This window comes from Labrus bergylta, chromosome 15 (genome assembly GCF_963930695.1).
Source record: "Labrus bergylta chromosome 15, fLabBer1.1, whole genome shotgun sequence".
In the NCBI taxonomy this organism is placed as follows: Eukaryota; Metazoa; Chordata; class Actinopteri; order Labriformes; family Labridae; genus Labrus; species Labrus bergylta.
In genome coordinates, this window is record NC_089209.1 from 7,384,464 (window position 1) to 7,400,817 (window position 16,354).

A 16,354-nucleotide genomic window follows, 5' to 3' on the forward strand; every position below is an offset into this window, starting at 1 on the left:
TTCTAGCCAGCTGTCTTTGATGGATTACACCAGTTTAAAGGAAAACGAGCAGCTGCTAATGTCACTGAAACGTAAACAGTGGCTTATTTACAGACTGTGTGGAGGAAGTACATGAATGAACTTTGCGTTGGATTCCTGAAAAACGAAAGGGCCTGCAGCACTTTGTAGACCAATGTAATTACACAGCATCTGAGAGGATATAATACGCCATGATTTAAAACATACATTATTTACGCAATGGCACAAGAGCTGAAACTATTTGAAACCCCAAACCACTGAGTCATGAAGGGCTCATAATCTTTAAGGCTACTTATTAGTAATTGCCTTTATGGACCAGACAAGGAACTCCAATTAAATAGACACACGTGAATGTTAAGATGCTGGAATATCAGTTTATTAATTTTTTTAAATTAATGGAAACAAGTTGGAAGAAGTAAGCTTAATTAGCTCGGCTAAGGATTTCATTCTGTCTGGCCTTAATTGGCAATCAAGAGTGCAGTCACTTGAGGTTCATGGCTCTGGTTGGTATTATAAAACAAATTCAAGAAAAAGCACAATCTGAGTCCATCGATTCCGGGAGCTTTTCCTCCCGCCATGCTCTGCAGAGCTGCGGACAGCTCCTGTAGCTGCAGAGGTTCTCTGATCAGCTGGTTTGAGTCCTCAGAGACACGAGGTAAACCATCACAAAAAAAGAGTCAAACAGCTGTTCATTGTCAGTGTACTCACTGCTGTAGAGCCCTGAATGAAACTCCACAGCATGTCTTTGGATGTCTCCAGCTTCTTTCAGCTTCCTGTCCTGCTGCTGTTCGAAGGCCATGCATACATTTACTCTGTCCATTCTTTTTTTTCCATTCCAAAGAAAAACTTGGACGGGGCGTCCATCTGAGTCACACTTTGGAATCTTGATCTGACGAGGGCTCAATGAGCTCTGGTGCCCAGCAGGTCTGTCAGGGCTTTCTTTTTAGCCTTGAGAACATCAATACGCCCTCAATTTCATGTGGAATCTATCAAGGACTGAAGTTCCACAATATCAATCTCTAGAGCTTTTACACATCTGGTGATGTCCCGTGTGACATTGAGAGTGTACTGCTGACGGAAAACCCTTATTTCAGCCTTCCCACAATCCCACCACTGTCTTAAACACTTAAAATCAGGACATGTCGTTCTAAAATTACTCCATAAAAACCTAAAACCCTCCAAAAACATTTTTTTATCAAGGAGCAGGGAAGTGTTAAAATTATGTTTAAAAGTACTAATAGAAACGTGACACAATACAAATGAGTGATCAGTAAAACCAGCAGACATGATAAAACATAATTTTTTTTTTTAAATGTTCACCTGGTGTTTAAAACAATAAAAAACGATCTAACCTAGCTAGTGAAATAAAAGCATCTCTGGTGTGAGACCACGTGTACTGTCTGTTATCGTTGTAAAATGACCTCCAAACATCAGACAGGTCATGAGTTTCGATTAGTTGTTTTAAGACATCTGGAGTGACACTGTTTAAAAGAGTGTTCATTTCTTTTAAAAAAGGCATTCTGTCTGCTCCTGTAGCTGGACTGTAAATATGAATTAAAAAGGGCTCACATTATTCATAAACAGCTCTGACCACCAGCAGCCTCCCCCGTATTACCTCTGTCACAGTGTACAAGACAGGTGCACACTGTCCCCCCCCCCCCCCCACTACTGCTGCTGCTACTGTGGCTCAGGATAACCTGACTCCCCCATTCTCTCTTCCAGTCCACCTCAGTACAGGTGTCACTGTGAGTTTGCTGCACGAACATTAGATCAACGTGATTCATTTTCATTATTTCAAACAACATAGCTCTTTTTTTGGGAATCTCTAGCTCCATTTAAATTCAGAATTCCTACTTTATAATTAATCATGGAGAGAGAGGTTACAAAAGGAACGACTAGAAACAAAATCATCTGTATTTTAAAAGATAAATGACAATTCTTTGCTTTCGTCATAATCATCATCACAGTCAGAACCAATGTTGTTACACAGTTCCTGTCTCAGTTTGGACACATACTTTCTTAATCTGTAAGTTTCCTGATCAGAAAAAGACCCTTTCCCTTTTATCAGGGAAATAATTTTCTATTTTTACACCCCACATATTTTTGTTTTATTGTAGGAACAGTTTAATTTTTTCTACACTGTAGTCTCTTTAGTTTTTCTGTGTTTGAGAGTATCTGCACTCAGACTTTTCACTGTCAGTGAGATGGGGAGAGTCCTCATCAGCACTGACCTCTGATCCTGGATCAGATTCTTTTGATTTGTTTGCTTTCTTTGTTGTTCTTGTCTTTTCTTCCAGTGAAACATTTTCACTAGTCTTTGATTTCCTTACTAAGAGAAGACTCTTCTTCCTCCATCTCCTCCTCAGCAGGTTCAGTACAGCCCCTCACTTTACCTGCTTGCTCAGTATCAACACTAGACCCATTCTCCAACTCCATTTGCTCCCCTGTCTGCTCCTTAAACCCCCCCTCCACTCTGTGTCTCCTCACCTGTCTGCTCCTTACCCCCTCCACTCTGTGTCTCCTCCCATGTCTGCTCCTTACCCCCTCCACTCTGTGTCTCCTCACCTGTCTGCTCCTTACCCCCTCCACTCTGTGTCTCCTCACCTGTCTGCTCCTTACCCCCTCCACTCTGTGTCTCCTCCCATGTCTGCTCCTTACCCCCTCCACTCTGTGTCTCCTCACCTGTCTGCTCCTTACCCCCTCCACTCTGTGTCTCCTCACCTGTCTGCTCCTTACCCCCTCCACTCTGTGTCTCCTCACCTGTCTGCTCTTTACCCCCTCCACTCTGTGTCTCCTCACCTGTCTGCTCTTTACCCCCTCCTCTCTGTGTCTCCTCACCTGTCTGCTCCTTACCCCCTCCACTCTGTGTCTCCTCACCTGTCTGATCCTTACCCCCTCCACTCTGTGTCTCCTCACCTGTCCATCCCCCACCTGTTCTCTGGTGAAGGCTATGGAGATTCTGAGGGAAAATCAGACTGGGAAGAAAGAGGAAAGGAAAAAACAAACCACAAAACATGTAAATATGTTTTATATTATTATTATGATAATATAAAAAAGAATGAATAAGTAACGTCAGGTTATAGCAATGATTATAATATTCTTCCACAACATCATCATTATTGTCACCATCATCATCACTACCAGCAACAACATGCACACATATGAAATAGTAAAGGACCCGCGCTTCACATATTTTAAAAAAGTAATCAAGCCTTGCGACAATGTTCAGACACTTTTACTGTGGGGGCCAAACTGGGGCCAGTTGTTTTGTCGACAGAGCTCGTCATTTTTAAGTTAATATGAATCTCTTTTCAAAGTTGGAAAACTTTCAATTAGTTGAGGTGACATCAACGTATAATACTGAGTTAACACAACATTTTCATGGACTTGGAGTTAAACTAACTTCGAATTTTTATGTTATTATGACTTTTTGTTTTTACAGCGTTTATGTTGCACAATTTCACTAGCTGTTCACCTGATGACCACTAGATGTCAGTAATGTCTTTGAATGAAACTTAATCTGAAGCTGTCCTCGTGTCCCTGTGAGATCATATGAAGTGGACATTTAGATACAAGAACATTTTGATTTAGATATTCTTTGAAAAAATATGATATCAACATTAGACATATGTTATTGCCTGTGTCAATATTTGAAGTCATACACTACATCTTTTTGTTTCTGTTTCATATTGATATATTTTAAGTGTGAGTAAAACTGCTTTATGTCAATATGCCAGAATAACAACCTGGCGTTTCACATATTGATCAGAAACTCCTTTAATTTGGCCTAATTCAAAATGATATATAACCTAATACATCTGATAAACACGATTCTGCATCAGATCAAATTAATGGATTCAGTTCTGGGGACGTAGAGGAAACATCCCTTTTCCCATCTATAGTTAATAACAGAGCCATTGGCAGCTCTTGTTACCAATTCTGGATGCCATACTCATTTTTACCCTGACTTATCTTATTACCTTTGATGAGTGCAACAACAGTGAGATTGGCAAACTTTGTCACAAAAGATTTCTAAAACAACAACAACAACAAAAAATGAAATCTGAGTAAGAAGCACAACAATCTCTGATCTTTGTGTAAGAGGAATAATACAAAAAAAAAAGCAAATATGAAAGTTAGCAGACAGATAGAGAAATATAACAATAGGTCAACATGATTCATCAACAATTTAACTTTAACACATTTATTAGCCCCAATAAAAAGTGGGTCTAATAAAGTCAATACAGTTGGTTTTCAGACCACACGTGTTGCTGAAGCACTTTTTAAACTCTTCAAGCCTCCCACTCTGCATGCACTTTATAGTGAAGTCGTGCCAGAAAAAATGTCTACTCATCTTCTCCAGCCAGGTTTATCACCAGAAGCTAAAAAGAAATCTTCTTGCATCTTGTCTTTCCAATGTGCTGTATTGTAAAATGAGCTTTAACACAAAACTTCAAAGTCGGAGTTGTTTTTATGATAGATGAAAATCTTGTGCCATTCATGTTGACACCATGAGACCCCCCCCTATACGTCACTGGCAGACAGGGAAACGTCAAAGCTGCTGACTCAACCATTTGATCGTCATGAGCATCTTCATCACCTCCGGGAGCTGGTCCTCTGATGCCCTGGCTCCGCACTGCTTCTGGAGGCGACGGGAGAGGAGGGGGGAGGAAGGGTGCATGAGGGGGGTAGGTAGGTAGGTGGGTGAAGAGAGGAGGGGAGAGGAGGGGGGAGGAGGGGGGGGGGGGCTCGGCCGGGCTGCCCTATATGGCTGTGGATGAGCTCTATGCTAATATCGGCTTGAGAGGCACAGCATCGCGTTTCTGCCGGCAGTCAGTGGTGGCTTCCAGAGTCTGAGCAGGCTCCTTCACAGCCATGGCTGAGGGCGGAGAAGGGGAAGATGAGATCCAGTTCTTGAGAACTGTAAGTAAAAGAGAAATTCGTCGTTGCTGGCTTCAGTTTCCCCGTCGACAATTAACGCTTTCAGAGACGGCACGCGACGCGTCAATTAAGTAAATCAGCGATACAAGTTGGATTAATTGTGCAAGTTTGCGTGGGGAGAAATGGAGTTATTTTTGGTTTTTGCTTGTTGTGCATGATTTCTTGAGTGTGAAGTTGCCGCAGGTTGCACCGGCGCACCTGTCGACAGGACTCTTGATGTGGGGAATCTCAATGAGACTCCCGTCTGCTGGTGCAAGGGCAACAACAAAAAAAAAAAATATATATATATTGCCTCAACACACTCTTCCCTTTTCATAACACATGCCCCCTCTCTCTCATTTTCCACCCTTCATCGCTTTTCTGATCTGTTTTCACGGGAACGCCTTGTGCAAAAAAACAATGTTCCCATGCCTCTCTTTTAAATAATAAACCATTTTGCCACATTTGCACTTTTCATGGAGTCCTCCTCCTTGGGGGGGAAAGGAGTTGCAATAAGTTGTGCTCACACGCCAGCCAACCTCTGCGATGACTATTTTAGTGGTTTGACGCAGATTGCTCTATGTGGTTGTGCACAGCAGTTATGCTTGTAATTGATATGACAGCTTGTGTGTTGGTGTGGTGGATATATCTCGACCGCGCACGTATTCTTCTCTCTCCCCGTCAAGCTTTGTGACCCAGGTGTTACATGAGGGGGCAATAGGAGTCAGATGTGACACCAGCAATATGGACAGAAAGAATGTCTGTCTGATTTGAAGCCATCTGCCTCCATGCCAGACTTTGAAATACCCTGAAAGGTTTTTTGTTGTTGTTGTTGATTTTAGCTCTGAAAATGATTTTCATAGAGAGGTTTGAATTGTCAAATATTTGTGTACACCACTTCGACACACCAACGATTTATGAAAATTACCTAATTCATGGCAGTTTGTTTTACAGATGTTATACAGTTGCTTTCTAAATTCATTATTTCTGTATTTCAAGGACAATCCAGTGCCAGTGGTTTTTCATTTTCAGCCCACTCAAACTGTACATCACAGAAAAATTCTGCAAACCATATTGCTGTGATTTAGAAATATGCATTTATGTTTGACATTTCGTTCAGTCAACAATAGGTTTCCATTTGGGTTAGTTGCAAAAGGTAATCCTCTATAGCAGGGGTCTCCAACCTTTTTTCATCTGAGAGCTACTTTCAAAAAATGAAAGTGGCCAAGGGCTACTTGCATCAAATCATTTGCATTTATTTACATAGCTCACATCAGCTGAATTAAGCTACTGTTTGTAGATGTGTGAAATTGCAATAAGCCAATGCTTATCAATAATCTTAAATTCACATCAATGTCCAAGAAAACATTAGTACTTCATACTTGTTTTTATGGGCCAAATATATGAATAGTGGGAAGAGGTGCATTTTCCGTCGTCAGATTTTTACTTTTATTTTTAACACAGTCGGTCAACCTAAAGGCGAGCTGCTAAAAACCTGCCCGTGAGCTACCAGTAGCTCCCGAGCTACCTGTTGGAGACCCTTGCTCTATAGGCTATTGGAACTTTGGTTAGGTGTGTTTTTATCCAACACAGTTAACATCTGCATCCGTCCAATAGTGTACACATTAAAAGGAACATGCCATGATAAAGTTAGACATCTGTCAACCCATTTTAGAAGGAGTACCAGCAGAGACCAAGATATCCAACGTTAATTCCTCGTTAAGCCACACCCCTAAAACCTTGATCCTACATTTCCTATAATGCAATGTGATAGCCTCTCTCAGTATACCCTCTTTCGTTCGGACTTTACACAGCTCGTTATGTTTGTAAACAAATTGAATCCCAAGTGGAGATAACCCCAATGACATCATCAGGGTTATTTGTTTCGATTTTGAAAATTTCTCGGAAATCTATGTAGAATATTACACCAATATTGTTAAAGGCTTGCAATGTTAAACTACTTCACAAAAAGTGGGAATTGGCCCTTGCATGGAGCTGAAACTTGCAAACACGTTGGTATGGTTCTTGAATGCAACATTTAGTTACATGCCTTTGTTTTGGTTTTCCATTTATTTCCATTTGGCTTAAAACTCGTAAACGTCATCGACTCTCTCATGGCTTTGAGACGTTGATATACATCACATTGCTAATCTATATGTAATCCCCAGAAGGTTTGGCTGGTTGTTAGTCGCATGCCGGGACCCTGTACTTAACAGCTCCTACTATTTGTGATGCCAGTGATATGCTGACCCATGCCTCTCAAATTCTACTGTCACAATGGCATCCTGGTTATTTGATGACAACAGTGATTTGAGAGGGGGGCTTCCCCTGAGGTTCACCAAGCCCTGTTATCAAACCGCTGTGCTGAGTGAAACATGCTCAATGGAAGCCCTAAAAATAAAAGTGCTAATTGAAAAAACACTACATTACCATCTGTTAAACATGATGCCATAAGCCTATATATGTCAGGTGTGCCTTTGACGGATGGGGGATGTCATTAATTTGGTCAACAACTGCATTTGTGGCATTGTTTCTGAAATGAAAGAATTACAGAACAAAATGTGTTGGATTTGAAAGCTATATTATGGATGTTCTAATTTTAAAAGTGAGGTGTACATAAGAAAAAAAACAGAGTTTTTAAAAGTGTAGAGTTTCCTGTCATTGGACGCTTCTGTCAGGTGGTGACAGAGGTCCAGACATTGTGATTCAATTTCAGCCCAGAGACAGTCTCACCTTGCTGTTGATGTGTAACGTCGGGAACGCTGGCAGCGATGATGGCAATAATAAGCAACCAAGAAGAAGAAAATGTCATAGCTCTACTGCACATTGAAGACTGAATTCTATTCTGTAGCTTTATAGATCTGCATTGCATAAAAAGGTTTAATCTGCCAGGAGTAATTTCTGGGGATTTTCTTAAGAAACAAGCAACTTAGTGGACATTGCGTGATCTTGGATCCCATCATAGACTTTATCTTGTTAGCTTAATCTCTGTAAAACGATATCTGCTTGCGAGTGCAACACAATTTGACTCTTAGTTGTTGCCTGTCATCTCACACTTGCTTCTAGCTTCTTAAGTTATGTTCGCTAGTCCGACTGTAACCACACAAAGCAAAGTCTTGGACAGAAGTCTAACCACCAGCCACCAACATTTGAAGACTCAAAAAGTTAGCCATCGCTCTAAGAGGCTTAGTTGTCAGACGATAGATGACAGATTCTGAAACTATGGCTCAGCATGCTAGGTTTGTAAAACTTTATATTACTGAATATTACTGAAGACACCCCAAAGAGAAATGTCATACGCTAAGCTACCCCAACACAGAAACCTAGCTAACTAGATCATCAAAGCTATATTTTTTTATAACCTTTTATGTTTATTTTATCTACCTAAATAGTATTGTTTTTGTATTTTGGATGTCAGGAGGTTGCTGCAACACAGACTGTCATTTGAGATTTTAGGTTAAGCTAATGTTAGCTTGCTTGTAAATTTGCTAGCTAGGCTACTTTCAATTAAAAGAAACTGTTCCACTTTCAGACGCCGCTACTAAGTTCACTGTGACTAATTTCACTAAGAATTCACTGTGTTAATATTTATTACAAACTTCATGTTTGCTGCACATGAATGGAAGTTTGACGATCTAAAATAGGCTAAGTGGATATTAGCTAAGGGCCAGTTATGTTTTTTTTTTTTTTGTTTTTTTTTTTCAAATGTAGGCTATTTAGGAAAGTTTGATCTTTAAATCTTTATAGCTGATATAAATATATGCTCAATTTAAACATAGTTGTGAAGGTGAGATACTGTAACACCTTAAAATCCAGGTAAACAAGGTTCACAGTGCACCATGTAGCTCTCTCCTCAGGGCTTATTTGGAGTTTATGTTGTTCTGGATCCCTTCTGCATACCATGGCCAGGACTCTGGGGGTTTAAATTTAGCCTTTTTAAAGATGATGCTTCCACAGCACATACAGCTCTGCTCCCATGGCACTAAACCACACCCGGGCCAGAGCTCGAGTCAAGGCAGAACTAGACCAGTAGCACTTTAACACCATTTTTATAGGGATAAAGTCGCATTTAGAAACCAAATGCTCGATAGCGCTCATTAGTTTACAGCATTAAGTTACGCTTCATATATCAGCGTAATGGACAGTGTCACTGAGCTTTGAAAGGCGCACAGTGAGGGTTTACCTCCAGCTATGATTATTATTATTTAACAAGGTATAAAACTTGGAAGAGTTTAAGCATGCTGTGCAATAACTTATCATGTTTATTTTGGGTTAGCCTATTATTTTTTTATATTCATGTTGGCTAAAAAATGCCACTAAGAATTGACTACATACAGATTAGCATGTGTTGCTGATCACATTCATTGTGTCCAGTAATTTATTAATGCACATAGATGGCAATAGACGACTGCAGTCCAATGTTGGTTGTTATTGAACTGTGGTAGATTGTTACTGAATGACTGAGAATTATTGTGAAAATGTTTTAGGTTTTAAATCTTAAATTGGACTGAAGGTATTAAGAGTGTAAGTGTTATGATAAATGTTGAGATACCGAACGGACTGGTTGAGTGACTTTGATTTCATTGGTTGAAGAGTTGTCGAGGTCTGAGAGAAAGGGGAGTCAGGTGTCAGAGAAAATGAAGACGGGAGTCCGACTGATGTAAAGACAGATAGGCAGCAAGTGTCAGAGTTACAGAGATTTTTAAAAAATAGTTGAAAAGGTTTCATTTAAATGTCTTTAAGAACGTAGGTAAGAACTTTTATTCCATCACACTTTTATTATCAGGAGAAGTTGGATTTCCTTTTTCTGCTGAAGAAATTATATATCTTTGATGTTGACTTATTAGTTAAAATACGACCTTGGAAACAGCTCCTGACAAAACAAGCTAGAGGTCTGTTTGATAGTTTTTTGGTGTTTTGCATTAAATCCAACAACATTCAGATCATTTGTGGTGATAATACAGAATATGCAAGATTAAAGAGCACCAGTTTAGCAGCATATATTTCACAGAAAACATTCAAACAAATAGATTTCATACAACGTATCTGAGGGGAGGATGCTTCATGGAAGTTATGAGAATAAATGTGAGTGTAAGGCTTCTTCTGATTGGGAATAATTTAGTGCTGAAAGGTCAACCTTGCCAAATTTACATCAACAAACTCCTTAAACTGTGAGGAGTAAGGAGCCCATTGATATATTATTCATTGTAGAAATTGAATCTGTATAATCCCAGAGTTGACGAGTCATTATTCCAGTAAAGTATGCAGCATTTACTATATTGCACAAGTTGATGCCCTTGTAAAGCTTGCCTGTTCAATGAGTCGGGGAGACTGAAAGAGAGAGAGAGAGAGAGAGAGAGAGAGAGAGAGAGGCAGAGTTGTCCTGCGGCCTCAGATGAACCTCTCACTGCCTGATTTTAAATTGAACAGGAAGGATTTCCTCTGTATCGATCGTGCAGGCAGTGATGGCAAAGCATCTGTGCATTCTTTGGCATCTCTCTCCAATCATCAGCGCTGAAGGACAGCGTGCCTGCTGCCGTCCTCCGTCATTTTCACAACCGTGATTTAAAGGTGGCAGGACCTTGCGTCACAAGTCCTCCCTCTAGCTTTCAATTTGCAGATGAGATGTGAGGGGTTGTGACTTGGGTGTCCTTGTTTAGTTAAATAATGGAATTACCTATCATTCAAGCTGACATTATGTGAGTAAATATTTCATGTGAGATGAGATCATTTGTTGTGCATTTAAAATGTGAGATGTGAACTTGCATTTCGATGTCAGAAGTTAGAATAAGTTTTAAGACCTTGTGAATAAATAAAGAATTGATGTTACCCCCAAAATTAACATGACATTGTAAATGGCAAGGGTAGTAAATGTGGTTATAAAAGCTGAGATATTGATGAATCTCTTCCTACTCTGTGTTGTGGATAGAAGGCTGTCTAACCTTTGTCTTCAACCTTGAACTGGTTTTGTAAAACTAAAGAATCACCCATAAATTATAACATTGGAAAGACAAGGCTTCTTGTAGTTTCAGCTTGTGTGTGTTGCCTCTGTTTTTTTTCCCATTATGTTCCAGTATTGAGTCCCTAAAATACTCTGTATGCATATGATTGGCCTGCAATGTTTAGGATTTTTTTTTCTGCTTGGCCATCAAAAGAATTGAACTGATTAAATAATGGGGTATTGATTTTGATTTTTAGAAAGCTTCTATCTAAGTCATTAGCCCTTTTCATAGTCCAATTCCAAAACAGTGCAGTAGCGAAGCCCCGCCGTCATTATGCCTTTCATATTGATTCCGCAACAGTGTAATATTGGTCTCCAAGTCTGTGAATTCACATTGCGATGTTGTGAAAGCGTGATAGAGCACAGCAAAGTAAGAGCTCCAGATACACTGACAGTCGGACATGCACACACACATACTCAGCACTGCTCTCCCCTGCTGGCACCCGCCAATCCCCTCTGGATCTTGTAACGCCTTGTTTACTACCCAGCGGCAACCTCCCGACTTGAAAATTAAGCAGATGCGGAAGTGAAAAATCAGTTTTTACAGCAGATACTAACATGTTTACAGGCTGGTTCAAGAAAATAAATTGGTCTAGTTAGCCCACGTCTCTATTGTCACACACTGTACGGGGGGTGAAGTTTTGATAAATCACCCCATTTTGATTTTATGAAGGATAAGCATTGTTCACAACAAGGCCAAAAGCTGACCAGATTCAGATGCGGTCGTGGTTTAGTGTTTGTCAGGAGGCTTAAAACGTGCCTCAACTCCAGCCCCCCCCCCCCCCGCAGAAACAGAGAGGGACCTTCACTCAGGCTTCGTCCATTGATATTTACAGTCTATGGTGGTTACTATCAAAGAAAACAAAATAATTCAAGGCATTTATATTTTAGTTTCGGCTGGAATAACTGTGCAGTACGTTGCCTGTGGTTGTCCATGGAGAGTTAACAGTAGACACGCAGAGGCAGCATGTTCAGCAGTGCAATTGGACTCTCAACCGAAATAATTACCTTCATTAATCAACCGACGGCTGGGAAAGGTGCAGACTGTGAGCCTCTTGCTGTTTTGAATGCCCCTTTGGTCAGTCAGTTCACCTTCATTCAGTACAAACATGGTTCAGTTTGTTGTCACCTCTAGTGGTTTTCTTTCAACCTGTTACCATTTTGAGTTGTGTTTTAATTTTAGAAAGTGAATTTTTTCAATCATCTTCTAAATGTGTAAAATGGGATCCAACAGAAACACATTTTTTGATCAAGTTTGAACAGTCTTGGCTTTTTCAAAGATACATTTGTTGTGTATTACTTGTTTGTTTCTTTAAATGACTTCTAGTTTATACTGGGTGGGGCTCAATGGGAAAACTATGATGCCACTAACCTCGATGGATCCATCAAAGTTTAAGAACATTCAGAATAAAAATCCAATGGCAGCTGACAATTGGGTTATGTATCTTTTGTAAATATAATCTGTTGAACCCAATCTCACAGGTCCCTGATACATTTTTTTTTTTACCTATTAGCTCTGTTTTTGGTCTCCACCAACTCTTGGGGAAAAAATCTGGCATGTTAACTTACTCTGATTCATCCCTTTTTGTTGTTGGATTTTAATGGGAATATCAAGTTTATACCTGATTAAAGATTTGGAGCCAAGACTTATCAGGGGCTTTAAGTTTTCTTTGAATGAAAGTTCTGTTACAGCAAAACCTCGCCGTTTAATTAGCCTCCTCAGGAGCTTTGCTAGGTGCTAGCAGCTATTAGGAAAGGATCAAGCGCTCAATCGCTTCCAAACCATTCTGATTAATGATCACTGCCAAGTCATAATCCATAGTTTGACTAACTGGAAACATTTAACTTCCTTTCTGACAGCTATGAATTAAATGTTTAAGAACAGGGAAATTAGATTTTTGTTTTCATTTTGCTGATATTTCACTCATCTTTTAGTTTTTCAGTAAGCCGAACAAAGACACACTCCTTTCTGTTTGCTTTGTTCATCCATGCGTTGCAGCTGATGTCTACAGATGACATCTTGTAGCCTGATGGATCTGAACACAATTTACAGTCCTTGTGGGGAGGCAGGTTTACCTTGTCACACACTGCTACTGACGTATTGCAAAAACACTTTAATGCTCATTGAATTTATCTCGTGTCCCGTCGTCTATTGACCAGTAGCGATTCTGCCTGTCTACGGAATGAAAATTTGAGATCTATTCTGATGAGGAATGCTTGCCTCGTCACACTGCCGTCTTCAAAGCTTTTGAGGCATTAGAGCTGAAATCCTCCGAAGTCTGCTTAAGATTTGACCCACACAGAGCTGACAGGGTGCAGGGGGAAACAAAAGTCGGCCCGGGTCAGGAGCTTGGATTTTTAGAGTGTGTAAATGCTGCGTAAGTTTGCTTCAGGTGCATGTCTACGCTTCACTTGATCTCTCCACTTTCTTCCTGTCTGTTAACCTCACAGCCCCCCCCCCCCCCCCCTACACACACACACACACACACACACACACACACACACACACAAGCACTCGTCTGTGTCCGCTCCGTCTCATTGGACAGGATGATGGACTTTAGAGAGGCTACAGCTTCGTCCCTGACCGGAGGCCTCACCTTTTTTCGGTCCTTCTGCTGAGGTGGACGTGTCAGCCTTGCACACATGGGTGCCTCTACTATTTTAAGCTCTCTAGAGCAATATGCATACAAACCAAGCCAAGAAAATCCAATTTGTTACAGGAACACAATATAAATCTTGGAGTCTGTGATCCATGGCAGTCTACTGTGGGATAAAAACTTGCTTGACTGTGGAATTTTCTTTCTTTTTTTTTTTTTTAAATATAGCGCTCAGATGTGTGCTGCATTATTCATTTCTGACTCAGACTAAACACCTTCTGCAGTCTCATATGTCTGCACTATGTGTGACACTGATAGCATAAATGTTAAATGAATCTTAAAGCTCCTGTGAGGAGCTTTAAGATTGTTTGAGTGATTGATTGAGTGAGGAACTAGTTTTTAAAACAAACTGAAATGAATACCGATTCCTCTATGTAACAAACAAAAGCAAACTGGACCATCAACAATAAGGCTTAATATTTATATACTGCCTGAAAACACTGAACAGATTTTACTCATCAGACAATACTCCTTATACATGTACTGTACAAGAAAGATTAAAAAAAAGAGATAACAGGCACCGCTTTGCCCACAGGGGTCGCCAAAATGGACACAAACTGAAAGTACCTCACAGGAGCTTTAAATGACAAATCTCTGTAATCCTCTGGTCTTTCTCCATGACATTTTCTGCATCTAAAAGTATATCTGTGTTTTGTCAAGTTGTATATAAGTAATACTAAATTAACATTGTAGTCAGATAAGTCTGAATCCTGACATTTCCTGCTGAGTCAGTGCCAGAATACAGTGCAGCTTTCTTTTGTTTGTGTCTAGAGCAGAGTCTCTGATTGGTATCGAGACACAGACTTGACCCTCATTCATTTGATTCAGCACTTACACTAAGCTGTCTGGCTTTTGAATAAAAATGACTTGAAACACTGGCAAAGTGGATCTGCTACTTCTGTCTAATCCCTGATTTGTAGTCCATTAACTGTCATTGGAGCGTTGTGGCTCTTTTGTGGAAATGTAAACTTCGAAAGGAAAAGACTTAATCCCTTGTTCTGTCTGACTAGACTCGCCCTTTATTCCTCCAAAGACAACATTAATGAGTCAAAGTCAATGTCTGACTTCCAGTGTTTATTCGTTGAAGACCTTGTTATAGTAACAGTGGAATTACATTTTTCTGCATGAAGATCATTTATTCTAGCACCCAAGGGCTAAAAGTGGTGGGACATTCCTTTTCCTTCTCCCACAACTAATCTCATGCCGTGTGGGTTATTTTGAATTTAAATGTTATATGCCTTTTATTCCACTGCTCTACATACAAATGGTCTTTCCTTTCTTCTACTCCTGAAAAAAGTGGAACACATGCCATTTATGTATTTACAAAGAATCAAAGTTTGGAAAATTGCAAGAACGTTGACAGCATGTCCAATGTAAGGAGAACTATATTCAATGTTCGATTCAACAGATTTGGAAACTTTGAACAAGGTAGTTCATGAAGAAGTCACGCATTGTAATCTAAGCTCTGAAAAGTTGCCCTTTGCTCCCAGAGGCAAATTTTAGGTTCAGACAATAGCCAGTAGGTTGATAGATTGGTGTACATGGGCATAGTTTTCCATTTGTTCCATGTCTCATACTCACTGAGAAAGTATTCTAGATGAGACGCACTGGGCTTTCAACTAACTCCAATGTCAAATCATCCCTGACAGTATTAGACACTCGGAGCAACAGCTGTTACCTAGTTTGTGGTGGTATTTGGGGGCGATGATGGATTGGCCATACAACACAGGACCGTCACACAGGAGACCAAAGTTTGATTTCATGAAACCAAAGGTCAACATGTAGTAGTTATTTTAACCCCACCCCATGATGTTTCCCTTTCCTCAACCATGTACTGCTTGAATTTAGCCAGATAGACAGCTACAACGTTGTAGACGTTAACCAAGAGTTTGAAGTGAAGAAAGTCGACTATGATTAGGATAATTGTTGGGACTTCTGGGTGGATGGAAGGGTAAAAACAAAAAAAACAGAACTTTCTCCCATGAGATCAGAGATTTTCCTCTCTTGTGGAACCAAAAGCCAACGTATAGGCCGAAAACTTTGACTGAATTTAACTAATTAATTCCTGAACCTAACCAGGTAGTTTTCATTGCAATGGTTTTAAATGGTACAAAATAGTTGTAGTGTTGTTGTTCTGGGCGCCAAACAACTTGGTTAGCTGTAGGAGAGATCATGGAGTTGGCTACATTCATTTTATTTTGGTTTAACACTTGACAAAAACAGCAAATCTCTTGGTGAAAAACTGAAAGAATACTCTCCTAGTCAGCCCTGAAGGGTTGTCAACCGGTCATGGGAGCCAATTGGACAAAAAAAAAATTGCATTTGAGTCCATGTTTATGAATGCTTATTATTAGTGTCAGAGCTATTTAACAACCTGTTGAAGTATGAGGTCTGTTTTAATGCTGTTTGTGGCTGAGATAAATGTAGCTGCAGGTGCACAACCAGTGTAGCTGACAGCAGTATCGATTCATTTCACTTTACAGCTTAAATGTCAAGTTGCTGAAAATCCAACTTCCAAGTACACCTCTCTTTCTCTCTCTCTCTTTGATTCTTGTTTACATCAGTGTCTATTTTTGCTTCGAGTTCTGTTTTTCGCTGTCGCTGCACTTTATCAGGTCCTCTGCTGCTTTTGATCATTTTTTAAACTGTCACAGTCTCTCCCATTTCCTACGGATCTACAAGGTTTTAAATATTTATCACCAAATTGGAACATTGTGAGTTGTAGCTTAATTATTTAAAGTCAGGTTGACAGCGCACT

At 40.1% G+C, this 16,354-nt stretch overlaps 1 protein-coding gene across 9 annotated transcripts in view; it reads left to right on the plus strand.

Moving 5' to 3' along the window:
• The first annotated feature begins 4,799 nt into the window (after window positions 1–4,799).
• The window catches only part of ryr3 (ryanodine receptor 3), a 128,507-nt gene continuing 116,952 nt past the window's right edge, over window positions 4,800–16,354 (plus strand). For 7 of the 9 annotated variants that reach the window (XM_065963679.1, XM_065963681.1, XM_065963680.1 and 4 more), the window contains exon 1: window positions 4,801–4,941. In XM_065963679.1, the coding sequence (XP_065819751.1) occupies window positions 4,894–4,941 (48 nt within the window). In that variant the 5' untranslated portion in view covers window positions 4,801–4,893. Of the gene's footprint in view, window positions 4,942–16,354 lie in introns of all 9 variants that reach the window. The other 2 variants (XM_065963677.1, XM_065963678.1) reach the window with 1 other exon arrangement.